We start from the raw sequence: 20,594 nt of genomic DNA, 5'->3' as shown, positions 1-20,594 counted from the left end.
GCCATGACGTAGAGTTTCCAGGCAGCATTTTCACCAGTTATTTAGTGCTTTTATTTAGTTTTTCAGTAGGCAGGAAAACTGGGAATGAACTGAAGCCAAACTGGAGGGATGTTTTTGGCCCTGGAAGTAGGCATTCAAACCCAAACAACGTTAACCTTTCAAATCCAGTTCTTTTTCATCAGGGATAAAGCTTAAACAAACAAAGCCTCCTACATAAGGTTAGAACCAGATGGTTTTATTTCCAGTGCAGAGAAAGCTTCTGTTGCCTCGTGATATTTTTTCCCCTCCAAAATATTTGAAATATGGTTTGAGTTAGGTCAGGTTTTGTAAAATTGCTCTCTTAGAATAGACTGGGAAGTTATTAATCATAGCAGAAGCCAATTACTTGGCTGAAATTTGATTTAAAAGGAACTGTATGGACATGTGATGTCTGGTGGTTAGTAGCAAATACGTGAAACTGGCTATTTTGATCCATACCACTGTAGAGTATGATTACAGGTTTTATTCTGCTTGTAAACATAAAAAGAAGCTCCTATGAGAGGGATATTTCCACAGTGATACAACAAGCCAAAAATATATTTCTTGTGTAAAAAAAATAGTCCCAAACCATGTGAGTTGAATTCCTACACTTAATTAATAGGATTACCATATTATGAAAAGCGAAAAAGAGGACATGTTTCCCATCTGACTGCTTCAAACCACAGATCACTATGACAAATCTCATTTTAAATACCCTTTCTATTTAAGTTGAAGCTTGCCTCCACAGGGAGACTATGGGGCAAAACTGGCTCAGCCTCCCACTCAAAAAGAGAACATTTTATCAGTTTTTTTAAAGAACCCCAAAGAGGACAGACACACACACAAAAAAGAGAACATGTTCCCTAAAAAGAGGAGATCTGGTAACTATATAATTAATGTATTGAATCCCATATGGTAAGCATGAGAAATGTAGTAGTAACACTGTAATATTTAGGTGGTATGTGCTATAGATATACTTAATTCTTATCTGATCATATACTTTGGTAACCTCATGAGAAGGAAGAACTCCCTGGAGAAGAGCCTAATGCTGGTAGCGATTGAGGGCAAAAGAAGAAGGGGGCGACAGAGAATGAGGTGGCTGGATGGAGTCACTGAAGCAGTCGGTGTGAACTTAAATGGACTCCGGGGAATGGTAGAGAACAAGAAGGCCTGGTGGATCATTGTCCATGGGGTCGCGATGGGTCGGACTTCGCACCTAACAACATCTGAACATACCATATTCCATATCAGAGTCTTTTGTGGAGAGTATTTCTTAAATGCTTATGATTTGGTCTTGTAGCCTAACACAAGTTTGCTCCTGTGCAGTAACCAAATTCTGTGCTGTTGTGTCTGTAATTCTACTGAGTGCTGAGTTTGCGATTCAAGGCAGGATCATAAGCCTGCAGTGTAATTGGCCAGTGTGCAGCTAAATCCCGTCTGCTGCATCCAGTCAGTTTAAAGTGAAACTGACCCATAGTGTGCACTGGTAGCAAGATCAATTGTGTGGCTTTTGTATATAAGTTTGGATTAGTTGTGGGTTTCTTCAGTTCAGTTTTGGTTCTTGTTGGGGTCACAATAAAGAATTGAAATGAACTCCCAGGGCCATTCCGCACTCGTTCAAAATTGCACAATGGTTGCAAATTGAAATCGCTACTGTTTTGCTGTTATGCACAATGTCGTTGACAATCTGCAACACTCCTGAAATTGATCCGCAAAAAGTGCTTCATTGTAGCGCTTTCAGGGAAATCCCAAAAAGTTGATTCACCCTCCGGAAAGCGCTACACTCTTGCAACCAATCTGCAACACTAGCGGGAAAGTTCTGTGCATTACCATTGTTGCGGTTTCTGCAAAGTCCCTCCCCCTAGCTCTCCTCTGATCTTCCGGCGAAGCGATCGCCTTTTTTTTTTCTCGGAGCGAGCGGAGATCAACGCACCGGCGAGCCTTAGTTTACCCAGCGAGGCTTCCCTGGCTGCTGTCCCTCCCCAGAGCTGTTTTAAGTCTCCAAGCACCAAGCAACACACAGCCCCGTTTGCTAGTTTATTTTCCCTTTATTTTTCACTGTATTTCGGCCGAAAATCGCGCCCGTGCGGGGGGGTATTTTTTTTTTAACTCGGGGGGAGCGTGGCAACAATGAAATGGCAGCCCAAACACCACCTGCTAGCTAGATGGGTCTCTCCGTTGCAACGAATCAACGCAGATTCGTTGCAACGTGTTTGTGTGTTTTTTTAAAAACCTTCCTTAAAGGGAAAGGGGCTTTTTGGGAGCATGATAACGGCCGCCCATTGGCTGCTTGATGGCCAGGGGCGGGACAAAGCTCGGCAATATCACTTCCTGGCTAGTAATTTTTGCCGACACCGGAAACCTGTGGGAAACGATAGAAACACAACTGGATTCCACTACAAAGGCAGGTATGCATAACGAAGAATTCCACTATTTAAAATGGCGTTTTTTGTTCCGCAACCAATTTGCTACATAGATCCTGGTGCGGAATGGCCCTCAGTGTCCTGGTCTCCCAACCCCTGAAATTAACATGTGCCACACATTGTTTTCTACCACAGAAACCTGAAATATTGTAATGTTATGGAAGCCTTTTTCAGATCCAAAAGAGCAAAGTTCACCACTGGAAGTTATTCCAGAGGCCTGTGGAATTTAATATAAGCCACTTGGCTGTAGTAAAGTTTCATATAACTTTTCAAAAGAGAATTTATCATTGTTACCGTAATGGTGTATGCTTGATTTATTTGAAAATATCTCTGGGTAATAAAGAATTTACATTTATCCATTATTTAAAGTAAATACTCTGAAAGTTTTTTTTCTGGCTCCTTTTTCTAAACCAGTGATTCCCAAAGTGGGTGCTGCAGCGATCCAGGGGGGCGGTGATGGGCCACAGGTGCATTTGGGGGTGATGTATAACTGTAAGGGGGTGGTGAAAGCATAAAAGAAAGAAGAGAAGATTTAGAAAAATTGATTTATGTATTCCGCTCATAACGCTTAATTTTTCTTTGAACAACGTACTGGACGTTAGCTCGGTTTCAGCATACTCCCTCACTTGCATTGAGATATGTGCAATCGCGCGCTGCTATTGTTCATGCGGTGCCACTGAATTGCCGTTCCAAAACTCGTGAGTACTACGAGCATTGCTGCAGACAACTGCCACTCGTGCGATTGGTCAATCACAAGGCCAAAGTCTGGAACGGCAGGGGCAGTACTACCAGCAGATTTTGGAGCACACTATGAATCAGGAGATTTCCCGTAATTGTTAGGGTAAAATTACAGTGTAATATAACTCTAAGTTAGATTGTTGTGATATTGTACAAGTTAAAGTTAACTAACAAATAGTGCGACTATAATTGGTGAGTATTATTTATTTATTTTGTAATAATTATATGCGCTTTACAGACCTTTTCGCTCTGAAGAACGAGACAGTATCGCTCCGTACTTTCTTTATTTTTTATTATATATTTTTTATTTTCATAAAGATAGAAATATAGAATATAGACAATATAAGTTATTAATACAGAGAATAGTAAAATATAGTCTTTGTTTAGAAATATAAGACCCCACATTAACTACACAATGGTATGAACTTTTGCCCAAAGCTTATAAACTTTTTCACGTTTCCACCACGTTTAAGAAGAGAAGCCTACTTTGTTACCACCTTTCCAACATTTGTTTACATAGTTTTTAACAATTTATACTTAACACAGTCTAAGAGCCATCCACATTTCCACCACATTTAGGAAAAGACGCCTACTTAGTTGAACAGAAGAAAAATAAAAAAGATTTCAAGCATTGCTTCTCCTTTCCCTTCCCCAGTCTTCTATAAGACCCATTATGCACGGGGGTTTTAGCGCACATTCGGGGTGGAATGGCAGTGACTAAAATCACGGATAACGCACAGAGCCGGCTGCAACCGGCTGCAGCTTCGGTGCATGCCGCCGAAAAAGCCGCGTCAGTGAAACGCGGAAGAAAGCGCAGCTTCCGGGTAACCGGGGCGCAACCAGAAGCGGCGCCCGGATCGCCGCGTGCATAATCAGTTACTCTAGGTTTTGCTGCCATCGCGCCCCGCCCCGTGCATAACCGGTGTGCGTCGCGTCTTCCCCCTCCGCGTTTTCCATGTGACCCGAAATCGCCGTTTCGGCGGCCGTGCATAATGGGCCTAAAAAAGAGACAGTATAAGTTAATACAAAAAATGGTAAAATAAAGTCTTTGTTGGTTACATTTACACCTCCTCGATTAAGTGCCTCCTTTTAGTTATGCTTTATGTTTTGACTGGGAGTCACTGCGGAGATATATTTAATAATACAGATTCAGCTTGCATAGGAAATCTAAGACCCCACACTAACTACATAATAGTATAAACTTACAATGAACAGTAAGATATAGTCTTCATCTGTTATACTTAAACCCACTCCATTATGTGTCTCCTTTTAGTTAAGCTTTAATTTTAGGCTGGAAGGCACTGCGGAGATATATTTAATAATACAGATTCAGCTTACTTAGAAGATCTTAGACCCCACATTAACTGCTTGACACAGTCTAAGAGCCATCCTGACAGATATTTCCAGATTTAAATTAAATGCTTAACATTAAACATTTCTTGTAAAACAATATGAGCTTTGGCCCTGTAAAAATACCCTAATAAAAAAGAAAAGAAAGAAGGGAAAAAGCCCCACTTTTTCGTGACATTGCCTTGAAAATGTACAAGAGAATAACGAGAGGATTTCAGTCATTGCTTTTCCTTTCCCTTAATACAGATTCAGTTTACATAGGAAATCTGAGACCCCATGTTGACTACACAATGGTATAGACTTTTGCCCCAAACTTATAAGCTTTTTCACATTTCCACCATATATAGGAAAAGAAGCCTACCACATTTTGAACGTTTGTTAACATAATTTTTAGTATTTTTTACAGTCCCTTTTAGTGTCACATCTATAAAACATTTCATACTTGACACATTCTAAGAGCCATCCTGACAGGTATATTTTCAGATTTGAATTAAATGCTTAACATTAAACATTTTTTTGCAGAACAGCATGAGCTCTGGCCCTATGGCAATACACTAATAAAGAAGAAATAAAGGGGGGAAAACCCCATTTTATATTTCCGGCACTTACGATTATATTGCCTATGTGCCTACAGAAGAAAAAAAAAAAAGAGAACAAATTTCAACCACTGCTTCTCCTTTCCCTTCCCCGGTCTTCTTAAGGGGGTCTCATATCGAGGCTTCCTGCATTTTGTTGTTCCCGTTATGTTCTGTCCAGTTGGCCTTTGGCATAGAAAGTGCAGTTGTACTCTTTCCCGCAGAGTATGCATCGATGAATCTTGAGGCAGTTGCACCTCCTGGACTCCAATATCAATACAGGTTTTTTCCCGAAAAGCTCCTTTAAATCGATTACTTTCACAGCAGGTCCATATATCTTTTGATTGGTTCTTGTGTACTGTTGCTTTGAAATGGCTGTATGTCTTTTTAAGAAGGGTGTCCTTATCTAGGCTGCAAGGCTCCGACATCCCCTTTTCCATCTCCAAAATTTCAAATTTCTCTTCTGCTGCTGGTTTTCCACCTTGTTTGGAGCTATCATCAGCCACTGTTATTGATCCATCATTCCTGTTAGAGACTTCTTCCTTGCCGTCTTGGATCTCCTTGAAAATATTTTTAAGCAATCCGTCTGTAAATACTTTCAAATCTTGGGTTTGTTTCTCTATTAAATGAGCCATTCTTTTTAACATAGACATGTTTTAGGCTTGTAAGTCAGCAACCAACCTCAGACAGTTTTGCAAATGGTCAGTAGAGGTCCTATACAGTCCTAAGCGAGAGCAAAAGTCTGTTTTGTCCTCCGACGTTCCTGGCACTGGTATGTGACTTATTGAAGTCAGTAAAGCAGATATTCTCATACTGGAGCAGAATTCTCGTGAGATCTTCCCATTCACGGCTCTTATCTCTTATCTCTGAAAACCAAAACAATTGCAGTAAGAGCTATTGCTAATTAATTTGAGTTGATTTAAGTCCTTCTTCTGCTTAGGAAAGAGAATTAGCCTGCCTCATAACGAGGTAGCTTCAGGCAGAGCAAAAGTGGGGGAAAAGAGAAACGAAAAAACGGAGAAATACTTGCAGTCTCTGTGCGTTAATTGATGTCTTGGAATTTAGCAGATGTCCTCCCCTCAGTTCACAGTGTTCATTTGCAGTAAATTGTAATGGAGGGTTAAAGCAGATTCTTTAAGAAAGAAAGAAAGAAAGAAAGAAAGAAAGAAAGAAAGAAAGAAAGAAAGAAAGAAAGAAAGAAAGAAAGAAAGAAAGAAAGAAAGAAAGAAAGAAAGTCCAAGATAGAATATGGCGGTCGTCCTCTTGACCCGAAACGCTGACAGCCTGTAATCCGGGGAGATGTACCTCCTAAAGGATTGGAGACGGCCCCAAGAGTTCCCTAGGACATCCTGGGTAGAAAGGTGAGGTGGGGTTTATGTACCCCTTCTCTTTTCTGCCAATTGCTTCCACAATTCGCCCCTGTCTGGCTTCAGTGATTGTACTGCAATCCTCTCAGAACGACATCTTGGCCACACCCCCTGCACTTTCGATTCTCTCTGTTGAAGAGCGAGACTGTCTCGCTCTGAATTTTTGAATCCTTTTTTTCAAACTCGTAAACATACCAATAAATATAAAACATCATTCTTTATTTGTATTATGTTTTTAGTCTAAAACCAAAATTTCTTACTTATTTATCAGTAATTTATTTATTTATAACCGTTTTCTGATCCCTACTTAATATCCAGGGGGCGCTGAGTAATATTTTTTCGGGAAAGGGGGCGGTAGGCCAGATAAGTTTGAGAAGCACTGTTCTAAACAATTCTAAAATTTATATTTCTTACAGGTTAACTAGACTTTTTTGTATACACATGTATTTTACTAGTTGTGTCCTGCAACAAAATGATTTGCCTTCTGATATGCTGATGGACATAATCTGAATGGTTAAGTGTAGCAAACTGGTGATTCTTCTCTATTGTGGACTGTATTTTTAAAATGATCTAAACTTTAGATTCTAAAGAAAGAAATATGGCAAATGCATTACCACAACACGTAGCTGAAATGTTTCATCCAAATTGATCGGGGTGACCTATATTTGGCTCCCAGGTGATTCCCATCCAGGCACTGCCAAAAGCCAGATTGTTGGTTGTGGTTGAACTATCACATGATTCTTCATACCATCACCAAGGGATTTTACTTACCATTTGAACTTATAAAAGTACCCTGTGCTTTCAGCTGAGAATTAGCTATCCTGTTCTGATTCTCTAAAGCAGTGGTCCCCAACCTGTGGGCCGCGGCCTGGTTTCGGGCCGCGAAGGCCATGGCGCCGGGCCGCGGCTCCCTCTCCCCGCCCCCCCGCAGTAAAAAACTTCCCAGGCCGTAAGCTTGCGGCTCGGGAAGCTTCTTACTGCGGGAGGGCGGGGAGAGGGAATCAGGGCCGGGGCGTGTGGGCGCGGCCTGCGGGCGCGGCCCGATGCGCGGGCGCGGCCCGATGCGCGGGCGCGGCCCGATGGCCTGCCGGTCCCCTCAGAAAGGTTGGGGACCACTGCTCTAAGGCAATGCTAACAGTTTGGGTTTTTCTTTTTCTTTTCATTTATTTGAAATATTTTGCCTTGCAGCCGCAAAGACAGTGGCTACGAAGAAATGGACAACTTAACTTTAACCATTATGCCAATAAGAAGAGTGCGGCTGAGAGTATGCTGGACATTGCCTTGCTCATGGCCAATGCATCTCAGCTCAAAGCAGTGATAGAACAAGGAACTTCCTTTTCATTCTATGTTCCTCTTATTATCCTCATCAGCATCTCACTCACTCTGCAAATTGGAGTTGGCGTGCTTCTGATATTCCTTGGTATGTACAAGGACAATAATTATTTTTTTCCTATCCTTAATGCCTCTATGGTTTTGCTGTTTCCAAGTTATAAAAAAGAATGTCAGTTTTGTTTAAATCGCGATATTCTATTTTTTACAGCTAGCTTCCTTTCTAAAGCACTGGTTCTTTCTGAATATTTGAATGTCTTGTAAAAATAGTGAAAAATAAACAGAAATATATTCAGAAGTCTGGTAATAAGACACATACCAATACAAATGCAAGACAACATTCCAATTCATGACACAAACAATGCATTGTATGAAAGTTATTCTAAAACATAATATACGCTTTGTGTATGTGTTTAGAAAAATCCTAGATGTCGTTTTGTTTGACTAAAGCTTCTTCTTTTTTTGCTCAGTTTACTACTAGGATCCCCAGTCCCTGATTATGACACCATGGAATAGGATTTCTCAACCAGGGTTTTGTGAAACCCTGGGTTTTCTTGATGGCCCTGGAAGGGTTACCCAAATGGGTGGGATTTCATTAATTTTAAAGATATTTTAAATTTGTTAAACAATTACCAGACTTCTAACAAGGGAGTTTTGAACTGTGAGCCATGCAGTGAACTCTGTATGTGAAGTCCTTTTTAATCTAACAGTAACCGTACTTGTTCTTGACAAGATGCACATGAAACTTTGTGCACTTTTAAAAGCATTTGTAGTACATCACAAAGCACTTTGAAACAAAAATAGTAAGCAGATGATACACTGCTTGAAGGGGGTCTAGAATGGGGGGCAAGGACTTTTGATAACAATAATGACTTGTAGCAATTTAATGTACATTGGGGTGAATCCTAGCCTAGCCCATTAGTACACTGAGTGAAGTTTATTTTTTTTTAAATATTTTTTGGCTCAAATTTAAAGCCTTCTTTCAATCAATCAAATCAATCAGATACCTTTATTGGCATAATCATCATCATAATAAAACATTTATACAAAAGACAAGGTGGTTCAGATCCTTCAAAGCCTTCTTTCAGATACGTGGTTATTCCATTGGACAAAGATCCACTTAAGTTGAAAGAAGGTGACTTGGAAGATGGTTAAATCCACCGCGGTTTTTGTTTATATAGTGCATTACTTTCACTTGAACATACATAGCTGTCACGTTGAGTCAAACTATTAGTTTACCCACCTGAGTACTGTTTGCCTCAACTGTCAGCATCTCAATATTGCTCAGAGAGGTAGATACCTTTTAAAAAAGGTAACAAGAGTGTATCAAATTTTCAAATGGTTGTCTGCAAAGCATGTGGCCTATTACTCTCCGATGATCATTCCAACCATAGCAGTAATAACAGTAAACTATGAGAAATGTTTCTTAGATCTATTTTAATGTTAATTTGGTTAACATTTCTATGATCATGTATGCCAAGTAGCTACTTCTAGGGTCATCTATAGTGAATGAGAATTGTACTCAAGTGACTGAGCAAGTGGGATAAATGTGGCTGAAATATTTTTGCTTCCTTTTAAAGCCACAAATGACTAGCATGCGTGTGTGTCAGCAGGAAGACTAGTTTATAAAACCTTCGGCTGGACTAACCTTCGTTGGCTAATTACTGAGGTTGCTCAACTCTGGGTATGCAGTTATTAACATTAAATATTTATTCATAGAAGAAATTAAAGATATTTTTCCTGAAGCTGTGCATTTCTATGAATTATGTCGTGACAAAGAGCTACTCAGAGATTGTATGTTTGTGATTTTTGTTTCTAAGCAGCTGTGTATAACTCAGGAAGAATATAGAAACTGCCATTTTAAATCACATAATATATAGTCTGATGAATTACAGTTTTCTACTGTACTGAAGTAAACATGCTGAGTATTTTTAACTACTCTGCCATTTTCTAAATGCATAGTTTTATTCTAAGTTACAGCACAAATAGTTCTTCCTGGGAAAGTGAACTAAACAATTCTGAAAGCTGCTGTCGGACACTTATAAAGAGAAGAACCTGCAACAGATAACTCCAAGGCATGCATACCATGTGCCCAGAATACCCTGATATAAAAAGGATTAATTAAAAATATCCCAAGCTGTCTCTCCCAGCATGTAACCACATTTTGTTCTGCCCTAGAAACAACATAGATGAGGAAGGACACCAGAAATGTAGCTATCAGCTAAGCTGAAGAATCCTATGAAATAAAAGCTTTTTAAAAACAAAACCCTAGAACTGATGTTTTTTGCAGTCTTTTCCTAGGTAACTTTCGACAGGAAGGCAATAGTGTTTATCCTTTCAGACATACTGAAGAGCTTCACATGAACAGCAATAGTCCCATTTGGGATTTGGTATCAAAAGTTCTTCCTTTTGCTAGAAAAATGTGGTGTAATTGAGGCACCAGACTGTCACAAGCACTCCTTCTAAAGAAGAAAAGGTTAAGAGAAGGAATCTGAAGACATTGGCATGATAATGTTCTTAAATTGTTGATTGTATATGCAGGTCTCATTTTCAGCTTATTGGAAAGGCAAGACAATTTTAATTGAATCAGGGTTGCACATGTCCAGATGATCAGACACTGATCTTCTTTCACCTTGATACTGATAATCCTTCAGAACATGAGTATAGCTCTTGCTGCTTTGCAAGAAGGCAACAGCTTGTTAGAGGATCTTCCTGTAAATCTTGGTCCAAAATAGGAAGGAAGAAATTGGTCAGAACAATTCCTTGTATCCTTTTTTGCCCTAACTTCTTATCCAGATGCCAAGCCCTTTGGTTTTGTTACTTTGTGAAGGGCAAGAGGGGGTTAAATCCTTCAGCACTTTGTCCTATGTTGCTTTGCTGAGATGGCAGCTTATTCAGACCCTCACTGACTTCCTTTATTCCCTGCCAAATTGAGGAAAGAACTTAAGCTAATTTTTAGCCTGTTATGTTGGGCCCCATCAACTTCCCTCCTCAGAAGCAAAAGTTTCCCTCTTTTTCACCTTTACTGACTGAGCCACTGTAGTGTTTACTTCTTTGCTGAAAAACTTTGCTGTCCCACCCTATCACAGTATGATATTTTGGCTGTTGGCTCAGTTGAGGAACCCAAGGGAAGCATCAGGAGCCCACTGTAACTTAAATAACTTAAACTGCACCTGTGGGATTTTGAAACTTAAAAAATATTTCTTTTTTACTTAACATAGAGAAGAAAGGTCACATGGGTTGAAATTTCTAAAACCAGTACATGCACAGACTTTAGTTCTTATGTTTCATGCTAACAGAAGTTTCTTATAAGCTTTTCACAATGACTTCAATATTTATGTTGAGAGGCTTCTGTTCCAGTGTTTTCCAAACATTCCAGCAAACTTTCTTTTGTATTCTCTGACTCTTCTGATTTCCAGAAGGCTGGTGCACTCTCCCAAGGGCCCAAACCCCTTATCTTGAAACCCCGGTACTTTTAAGGTATTTAAAGGCAGTATCTAACTACACCAGACCAGGGTTCTTCAGAGCTAATTCCCTGCTTGATTGTTTAGGGAATTTCTCCTCACAAGATCTATCCCCTTCCTTTGTCCTGATTGTGGATCTCCACCTAATTATCCATTCATCCTTGCCAACTATATACCCACTTCTCCTGTCTATATTAAACTCTTCTCAGGACTGAATTTCAAAACTGTCAGAACTCAACTCTTCTCAGCTAGGACTGAAATCTGATTGCATCTCTCCTCAGCATACAGTTCAAAAGTCTTTCATTGCTCAGTTGATGCTAATCAATCAGATCTCTTGGAACAGCCTGTCACTCAAGGCTCTCTGTTTCTGTGAAGAATTAATCCTTCACAGACCTTTATCTGTTACAGCATCAGTTCTAAGTTTTTAAAAGTGCAGTTCGTCACACCTGTCTTAAAGGGCAGGGCTTCAAGCCCTAAGGTTCCCATTTAAATTGTAAGTCTGTAGAAGGTAGTAGGGTTTCTTTTTGGTGACATGAATTTGGGAAGACCCATATTAATACAGCCTTTTCCTTTTTTCCTTTTTTCCTTTTTTCCTTTTTTTTCAGAGGGAAAAATTGAAATAGATCAGGCTACACAAAATGACAGTAGGACTGAGATGATATAAAAGAATGCTTGATTATACCTGTACTTAAGAATAGTTTCAAATTCTATTATATAAGAGTATAACAATGGACTAAGATTACTGCAATTTCAATTGAAAGCTAAGAACCTGGCTTTGCCAATAGACACAGCTGTATATTACTACCTTCCACGCCTCCAGTCTTTATGAATCATCACATGTCAGCTCTACAACTAGATTGCTTTTGAATATATAAATATGAGTTATGCACTATGCCTTTCCTGGATTCTTCCCTGCCGGCAGCCTGCCTTGTGAAGAAATAAAGACTCTAATATTCTCTAATCTAATAGCTGTGACAGGCCTTGCCAATTGCTGTGTGTCATACTGGCCACAGTATTTGGAAATAGGCAGCTTGCTTTCATTTTCTAGTTGCTGTGGCTCAGAGAAAAAAGGAATGGTATGCTGGTGGCCAAGATCCAAACCATGTGCCTGTTTTCCATACGCTCAAATGAACTTTGAGCAGACAATTGCCAGAGATCAGCCTTCTACATCACATAACAAACTTCTCTTGAAACGCAGCCACTTCCCAAAGCATGGCAAGGGAGTGTGCTAGTCAAAGGACCAAGCTAAAAAATCCCACTGTGCTCTCCCCAAACCCATATTGTACAGTTCTGTGTATTGTCTCCCATGTTTACTGTAAACATTTGTTTTAGAAGTCTATAAGCTAATTTTCAACCCTCTAACATTTTTCAATACCTTTATATTACTTATCATATTGCTGTCTGAACACATTTTAAAAGTAGTATTTTTTAAGCAGTGGTAGCAGACAGTATTTGGGTCTGCTGAGGTGGAATATTTCTTTGCCCCTCCTCCCAACTGCACTAAAGCATGCATATTTAATGGAAGTTGTTTTTAAAAAAACATCCTTCTCCCTTTGGCAATTCAGGTATAGAGAACGTGCAGGCTGATAAACAGGAATGGTGTTTACACAGCTGAAGCTCTCAATAATACCGAGCATCTTGAAAGCCTTTGATATATCATGTCTCACTGAACAGATGTAAAACTCCCTCTTTGTAAAACTAAAGCAGTAGGCAGGACCATCAATGAGCAGACTTAGGTGGATAGCTGTGATGGTCTGAAACAGCAGAGCAAATTTAGAGTCCAGTGGCACCTTTAAGACCAACACAATTTTATTCAAGATATAAGCTTTCACATGGAAGCATACTTCTTCAGGTACAAACTTGGAAATTGGAGCAGATTGGTAATTGGAGGAAACTTAACTGGATAAAGAAATGACAAAATAGCATTTACAAATATTAAAACCCTGTAAACATTAACTATTATAGAATCATTTGAATGTCTGATTCTAAAACAATTATGGGAAAAATTGTTTTAAGAACATTTTTGCCTCCTTGAATAAAACTAGTGATGTTATGAGTTTGTCAAGCAAGCCAGTGAAAAACATCAAATATGACGTTTAAAATTCAGTAAAATGTTTCATATTCTGAAAGATTAATTTCTGACACTGACTTTCTATGATTTCTCTGAAATGATTGTTACATGAAGGTAATAATATCCCTGAGCCTACGGGGAGTGGCGGGAAATAAATCTAATTAATAATAATAATAATAATATGCTTTTCCTGTGTGGACTAATGTTCTCCAGTGATTAATGTTCTCTTCTCAATGTTTTTCACTTGCAGTAAAATATGATCTCAATAACCCTGCAAAGCATGCCAAGCTGGACTTCCTCAATAACCTTGCCACTGGACTGGTGTTTGTTATAGTGGTTGTGAATATTTTTATTACTGCTTTTGGCGTGCAGAAACCCTCGACCTCAAAAGCGTAGTAATGCAAAGGTGAGTTGTGATCCATCCAGTAATCCCCAAGCACAGGGTCATTTGGCCAGGTAAGAGCTTCCCCATCAGCACTAGCCTCAGCACAGTTGAGTGAGCAAGCAAACAGGGTCCTGGAGCAGCTGCTGGAAGAAGGGAAGGGATAGCAGGTGGCAGCAGCAGCAGGCTGAAGCATGTACTGTGGACTAGAACAGTGGTCCCCAACCTTTTTTGGGCTGGGGACCGGGGGGGGGGGGAGGCTCTCTTTGAAAAAGCAACAACAAAACCCTTTAGCACAGTAACCAAGAAGATTGTAACCAATGGGAGGCCTGATGGGCAGATGGGGAAACTACCTCTGAGAAATACCCTGAAGTGATATCATACATCTTAGAACATTACTGGAAAGTGTTGGTGAATTCTAGAATGGACTGAAGTAACTTCTGGGTTTTCCCTGGAAGTGACATCATACTGTCAGCCTAGCAGACATTTTAATTTTTTTTCTCCTGGTGCCTGTCTATATGGTGATGGGAAATGGAAACTAGAGGTGGGAGCTTGTCAGCCTCATCCCATCTGAGGTCAGGACATGACCAGTTGGTGTAATGCCCTTGTTATCCTTCTATATGACATGCTATATAGAATGACAGGAAACCTGTCATTTTCTGAAACTTCATGGAAAAGATATTTAACACAATCTTTTACATGCTCCTCCATCCACCCCTGATATGTTGAAATTTTGAACTTTGCAGGTAATTTCTGCACATGGACTATTTTCTCTTGGATGGAAGCATGAAGAAACAAAAGCCATCCAAATGCGCACTTTTAAATGAAACTTTCCATTGATCTGTTTTGCCAGAAACAACATTCTGTTAAGCAGCTAAGCTAAGCTAAATAAGGTGATCATCTGCTGTTGTTAGAAAAACACAGTTAAAAAGAGTTTGTATTCGGGCTACTAGTGACAACAGTCCTACTTTACCTTATTAGCATTGCATCAGAGAGCAGTGCTCCCCAGATCCTGTTATTCCCATGAGTCCACAGGACCTCCTCATTCTCTGTGCCTTCTTGAAAGATGCTGAGCAGGGAAAGAAATTTCTACTCACAAAATAGCAACACAGTACTGGAAAATTGTCTTCATACAGTTATGGAAAGTTCCACCTGCACTAAAGAGACAACGTCATTGTTCGATGTATGTGATCACAGTGTTTTATGCAATTTATAAGTAAATTATGTACATACATTTTCTTTTACATAACTCCCAGTACAAAATTGTGCCTCATTATAGAATTTGAAGGGCTCTCATTTTGCAAAGGCTGATGCTATTAATAATAGAATGTTTTGGAGGTCATTATTCCTAGGGTTGCCGTAAATTGGAAGTCACTTGACAGTCCAAAACACACACCAGGTTCTTGCAAGCAATTTAACAGGAGTTTTTAGGACAGTACAAGTTCTGTTCTAAAATGTCCATTTTACCTCACACTGCTTCATGTTAAGGATTTGTTTACCACTCAAAATTGAAGTGCCCCAAAGAGACCAAGGGCCTCCCCTTTCAGGAGTCGTGGAAACAGTTTTTTCTTATTTTCTCATTATCAGCACATATGATATTTATACCTGTGTAGGAATATTCCACTCTTGTTTGTGAGCCTCAGGGTAGCTAACAGCCCTTTGAATAGTCAATGCTCATTAAAGGACTCACAATAAAAACATACTGGGTAAGTAACAGAAAATGAACGAGCAAAAAAGAGGAACAAGAAAAACTGACTAAAACATTATTCTCAAACCACATAGACACAGTGTGAGAGAGCCATTCACTCTATCGCATATAAAATCTTATCTAATCCTTCCTCTTATTGGTCATACACTAAAGGGATGGAATTCTAACTTGCAAGGAAGGTAGGGCTTCACAGGCAATATGAGGCCTCTGCTTTCAGGTTACCAATCCAGATTAGAACAATATTCAAAATGTGGGTTTGCAGCTCTGGGCTGGGAAATACCTGGAGAGTAGAAGTAGAGCTTTGAGATGGCAAAGTTGGGGGAAGGCAGGGACTTCAGCCGGACATAATGCCATAGAGTGCATTTTCCTTGGCAGCCATTTTCTCTAGGGGAACTGATCTGGGTTGTTTAGAGATCTGTTGTAATGTCAGCAGATCTTCAGCCATCTGGAGGATTACAACCTTAACGAAACAAGAAATATGTGGAGAGCTAATCATTTTGTAGTAGGGTTTTTATGTGTATGTGTGAGTGAGACAGATTAAAATAAATTTATATAACTCTAAATAATTGCCTTCTGTTAGCCAGGCACAAGCAAAGTGTTAAAGATGATCTCAGGATAGTAATAACTAAATAGGCTGGCCTTGTTTGCTTTGCCACTGCTTTCCCTGGGAAAGTTTCTCCTTTAGTTGGCATTGTTTGCAGTGCTGGTACTCCCACTGAGAGTGTTATGTCCCTTTCATAGCCTTACAGGTTTGTTTAGTAAAGATATTTCCCCTTTCCAGGTTTATTTTGAGTGCTTTTTATTCTCAGATTCTTAACAAGGAAGAGTTAACTCAGGCTTATTTTAAATTTCCCAGTGATTTGCTTGATATGTCGCTATTTAGATGGCTAGCATCCATCATTGCTCTGCAAATTTCCTGGTGCTATTGCTGTAGGCTCCAAAGCTAACAAGACAATAGAGAATCCAGGAATAAACTTTTATAACCCATATTTATATGACATTGTGCAATGGGGAAGGGCATTTGTTTAGATGTAGAGCATCTGCTGTGCATGCTGAACATCTCAGATTTTGTTCCTGAATCTCCTATATAAAAATATCAGATATTAGATTATGTGAGAGATCTCTACCAGATACACTTGGAAAGTTGCTCTCAGTCACAGTAGACAATACTGATTCCAATAGCCCAGTGGTTTGACACAATATATGGCAGCTTCATTTCATGGGTATATTTCTGTTCAAGTGTAAATATGCATTAAAAATCCTACGATGTCTGTGTACTATCATGTAGTTTGGTGCTGTGTCCCCTAATAAACAAGGAAGCATCTCAAGATTACTAAAGCTGCACTTCCAAACTTTTAGCGAGGGCCTTCAGACAGAAAAGCCTGTGGCTACAGTTAGAGATATAACATTTCAAGTTGAAAGCAATGAGGGAAAAAAGTTTTTTCATGTTTTTTCTCAGGAACAAAATCAGACATTTTGGAAAAATAGGAATATGTGCAGTACTTAGATCCCTATCAAAGTGACCTGCATATCCAGTTTCGTCAGACTCAGAAGCAGGGTTGGCCCACCACACCCCCACAAAATACCAGGGTCTAAACAGATGTTCACAATGGCAAACCACTTCTGAACATCTCTTGCCTTGAAAACCCCACAGGATTGCTGTGACTTGATGGCACTTTCCACCACCATAAAACTCAAATGTCCCACAATAGGTGGGACAGTATATTTTTATATCAAGTTGAATTTGATAATACAGAAAATACTCATACTGTAATTAAACACACTATAACACAATAATTGTGAGAATTTACATTTAAACCATAAACATGTTTCTGAAAATAGGTCATATATGTTGACAGTATATAGAATTGTCATTGTCTCATGTTATCACCTGTTAAAAAGCATTTCACGCATTCCAAAAGAGAAAAAAAATCATATTTTTCCATGTTCCCCAAAGTTTCAATCAGAAAAATTGAAAAAGTCCACAGACATTTTCATGTCATAAATTGTGAGAGAAAAAAGTTTGTCTTTAAAAGTATTCCACTCATTCAAAAAAGATAAACTATTTCATAGGGGAGGGTTTTTAGTGCTCCATATTTCCAAAATTTTCCATAAAAACTGGGAAAAGTCCTCAATTTTTTTCCTCTTGGGCCTTGACATCTCTAAGTACAACCCACAACACAGTTATGCACTTATATTCATGGGAGCAAAATGGATTTAATAGGCAGTCAAATATGTTTCAGATTATGGCTATTTTTGTATACATCAAAAATACTTCCTGTAAGAAAATATTTCAAACATTTTATTTCTAATTTATCCTATTTTTACTTGTTTATAATTTTATAAGTAATATATTTTTCTGTTTTCATTTTAAAGCATATTACATTTAACATATACATAGCACATTGTGGCAATTATGTAGATAAACGATACTTACATTTTCATTTACCTTTTGCATTGTTAAATTCTCTCACTGATTATAAGAATAACAAATGTGTAAGGACAAAATAATAGAACTTCTGTTTTCCTAGTAAACAGAGACTGGGCACAGAACAATAAGGGTGTTTTATTTCAGTGGGAAATTGTTGAATATTTTTGGAACTCATTTTTATTACTAGTAAAAATTGTGTTCCCCCTGATTGTGAAAAAACAACTTTTGTAATCTTGTACACAAGTAAATACTGCTCAGAATGCTGAAGAATTAAGGACTACTTTGGTTTATAGCTATTGTACTTTCTTATTAATTACAACTGTTGTAAGAATGCAATATTTCACTCTTCATTCACCTGGGTTCCTAGAAACATAGAACTGGGAGGTACCCCAAGAATAATCTAGTCCAACCCCTCCACAATGCTGGAAATTCACAGTTCCCCCCCATTCTAACCCCCCCCCTCAAGTGACCTCTGTTCTATCTGCACGACCCCTGGACCAATATGACCTTGAGGAAAATAGAATATTCAACTCTGTTGTGTCGCAGTGAACTTTTAAAACCAGGCTTCTGATATGCAGATTTAGGTAAGAATTTCCATGAATAAAACTTAAATTCACTACCCTTTTTTCAAAGCTGGGTTTTGAAATCATGATGTAAAAATAACAGTATCACCATGAAGCAGCAGAACAAATTTAGAGTCCAGCAGCACCTTTAAGGCCAACACATTTTTATTCAAGGTATGAGTTTTCATGTGCACGCACACATCCTCAATGTATCTGACTTTGTATCTGAGGAAGTATGCATGCTCATGAAAGCTCATACCTTGAATTTTTAAAAGTTAATCTTCAAGGTGCCCCTGGACTCTAAATTTGTTCCTTAAATTGGGTTAGGACTGGGCTATCATCAGGTTTCCCAATTGCTAGAAATGTTGGTGAAAATCCAACATCTTAACAAAAATGTATTCTCATGGGTTTGTTTCTTTGTTGGGGTAAATCAGGGAATGCTTGTAATTGAACCCTGGAACTTTGGTCAGTGCAGTGATCTTCACCCCATAGGCTGGATCTCTCAGATTGGTTACAGAACTCCATCTTCTGAGTCATAGATTCCTATCCAGCCACCCATGTTTTTGGCTACCTTTTTGGAAGTACCTGCTGCTAGTAAGAACACTTAGAGAGAGGAAACAAATTATATCCATTCTGGAATAAAGGAAGAAGAGTAGCTTTTTTCCACACCTCAATTTTTCACCAGTGGTCTGAAGAGAACTCTTTGAGGACTAGACCCGTATGAGTGCCTCCTCACAAAAGTATCTATTGCTGGAGACCATGTCTGAAATTCTTCTGATCCTTCTACTCAGGTTGAAATTCTTATTTTTATGGACATTGTGTTATATCTTTATTATGAAAATTAAATGGCCTTTAGTTCATGAATAAACCTTCTGTATTTTTTCATTTCTTTAAGGTTATATTTGGATCACTGTCTAGCAGTAGATGGGGAATAACATCCTTTGGAAAATTACTGAAAATGCACTACAAGAGGGAAAATCTATCAGTTCCTAAAACAGTATAAAAGGCACATTCCAGAACTTTATAAGATAAAGTTTCAGCTGCACACAGGCCACAAGGACAAAGACAGGCTGAATATAGAACAAAATCTCTCATGCTGTACTTCTGAATGGTTAGCATTAAGATGAGCTAGAGCAAATGCCCAAGCATAGTGAGGAACCATTAAATATCTTGTGTTATTCAATGAAGCCTTATGAATAGGATTGCTAGGTTTCCTGCTATAGCAGGAAGCTTCCCCTCATTGCTGGCCATTGTCCACAGCTGCTCAGCTGGGTAGTAGTAGGAAATTCCCCAACAAAATGGGGAGGGGCTAATCAACCTCAGCATGATAATGTTGCTTCTGATGTGACCCAGAAGTGATGTCATTACATTGTGTGATACTCTAGCAGTCACCCAAAACTCTGTGGCTAAACCACTGCACCAGGGACATTGACCATTCTCCCCGACCATAAGTTTCCACTTACCCACCACCCTACCTGTGGACCTTACCCTCCCTCCAAGAAAAACTAATCAATAATTTGCCTTCTGAACATGGAAAAGATCTGTAACACAGAAGTGCATTTACTGGGGGAAATGCCTGATGTTTACCTGACATGAGGTCCATCCTAGTCCCCATGTTTCCCTGGGTTAAACTGCAAAATCTGGCAATTTCCTTGTACAGCACCTCTAATAAGAGCAGAAACAAGATAGCAGATCGCAAAGCCCCACCAGAGGGCTTCTCTAAAAGGAAGCCAGTTGTTTGCTTTACACTAGTGAGAATGGGAAAAGATCACCCATCTATCCAGGCAAGGGGGTGCAATTATAACAAGATTAATTAAACCCTGAGATGAAAGTTACCATTGCCTTTCCTAGGCGCAAGCAAGGGAACAGGCAGTTCTTCATAGGATAAGCCAGTGTCAGGCAAACATGGCCCAGGATCTGTGAACACGAAAGCATTAAGCTAGAGTACCAGTTTAGTCAGGCTGCGTTAGCTTTATATATTAGTTCTGTTTTGCATTCTCCTCTGTGCATGAAATCCTTCCCCACTTCTCTTTTCCCATGGAAGCAGTATATGCAACTTCCCCATTTGTTGTTTTCCCAGCAAGGTTAACATTTTTCTTTAATGCACTTCAGTATATACATTCTGACCTATTCAGGCCATTTCTCCAGTGAGTCTGGCTCTTCATTTGGCTCAGT

General features: G+C 39.2%; 1 protein-coding gene across 2 annotated transcripts in view; it reads left to right on the top strand.

The window, feature by feature from the left end:
• The window catches only part of NINJ1 (ninjurin 1), a 32,258-nt gene extending 12,971 nt beyond the window's left edge, over positions 1 to 19,287 (top strand). Inside the window, exons 2-4 of one of the 2 annotated variants that reach the window (XM_077325565.1) lie at positions 7,660 to 7,891; positions 13,586 to 13,741; positions 14,464 to 19,287. In XM_077325565.1, coding sequence (XP_077181680.1) covers positions 7,660 to 7,891; positions 13,586 to 13,731 — 378 coding nt within the window. In that variant the 3' untranslated portion in view covers positions 13,732 to 13,741; positions 14,464 to 19,287. The remainder of the gene's footprint in view (positions 1 to 7,659; positions 7,892 to 13,585; positions 13,742 to 14,463) is intronic. The other variant, XM_077325564.1, reaches the window with a different exon arrangement.
• The last annotated feature ends 1,307 nt before the right edge of the window (positions 19,288 to 20,594 follow it).

Source organism: Paroedura picta, chromosome 3, assembly GCF_049243985.1.
Source record: "Paroedura picta isolate Pp20150507F chromosome 3, Ppicta_v3.0, whole genome shotgun sequence".
NCBI classification, from domain to species: Eukaryota; Metazoa; Chordata; class Lepidosauria; order Squamata; family Gekkonidae; genus Paroedura; species Paroedura picta.
Note: the sequence above shows the minus strand (reverse complement) of the source record. Positions and strands in the feature narration are given on the sequence as shown.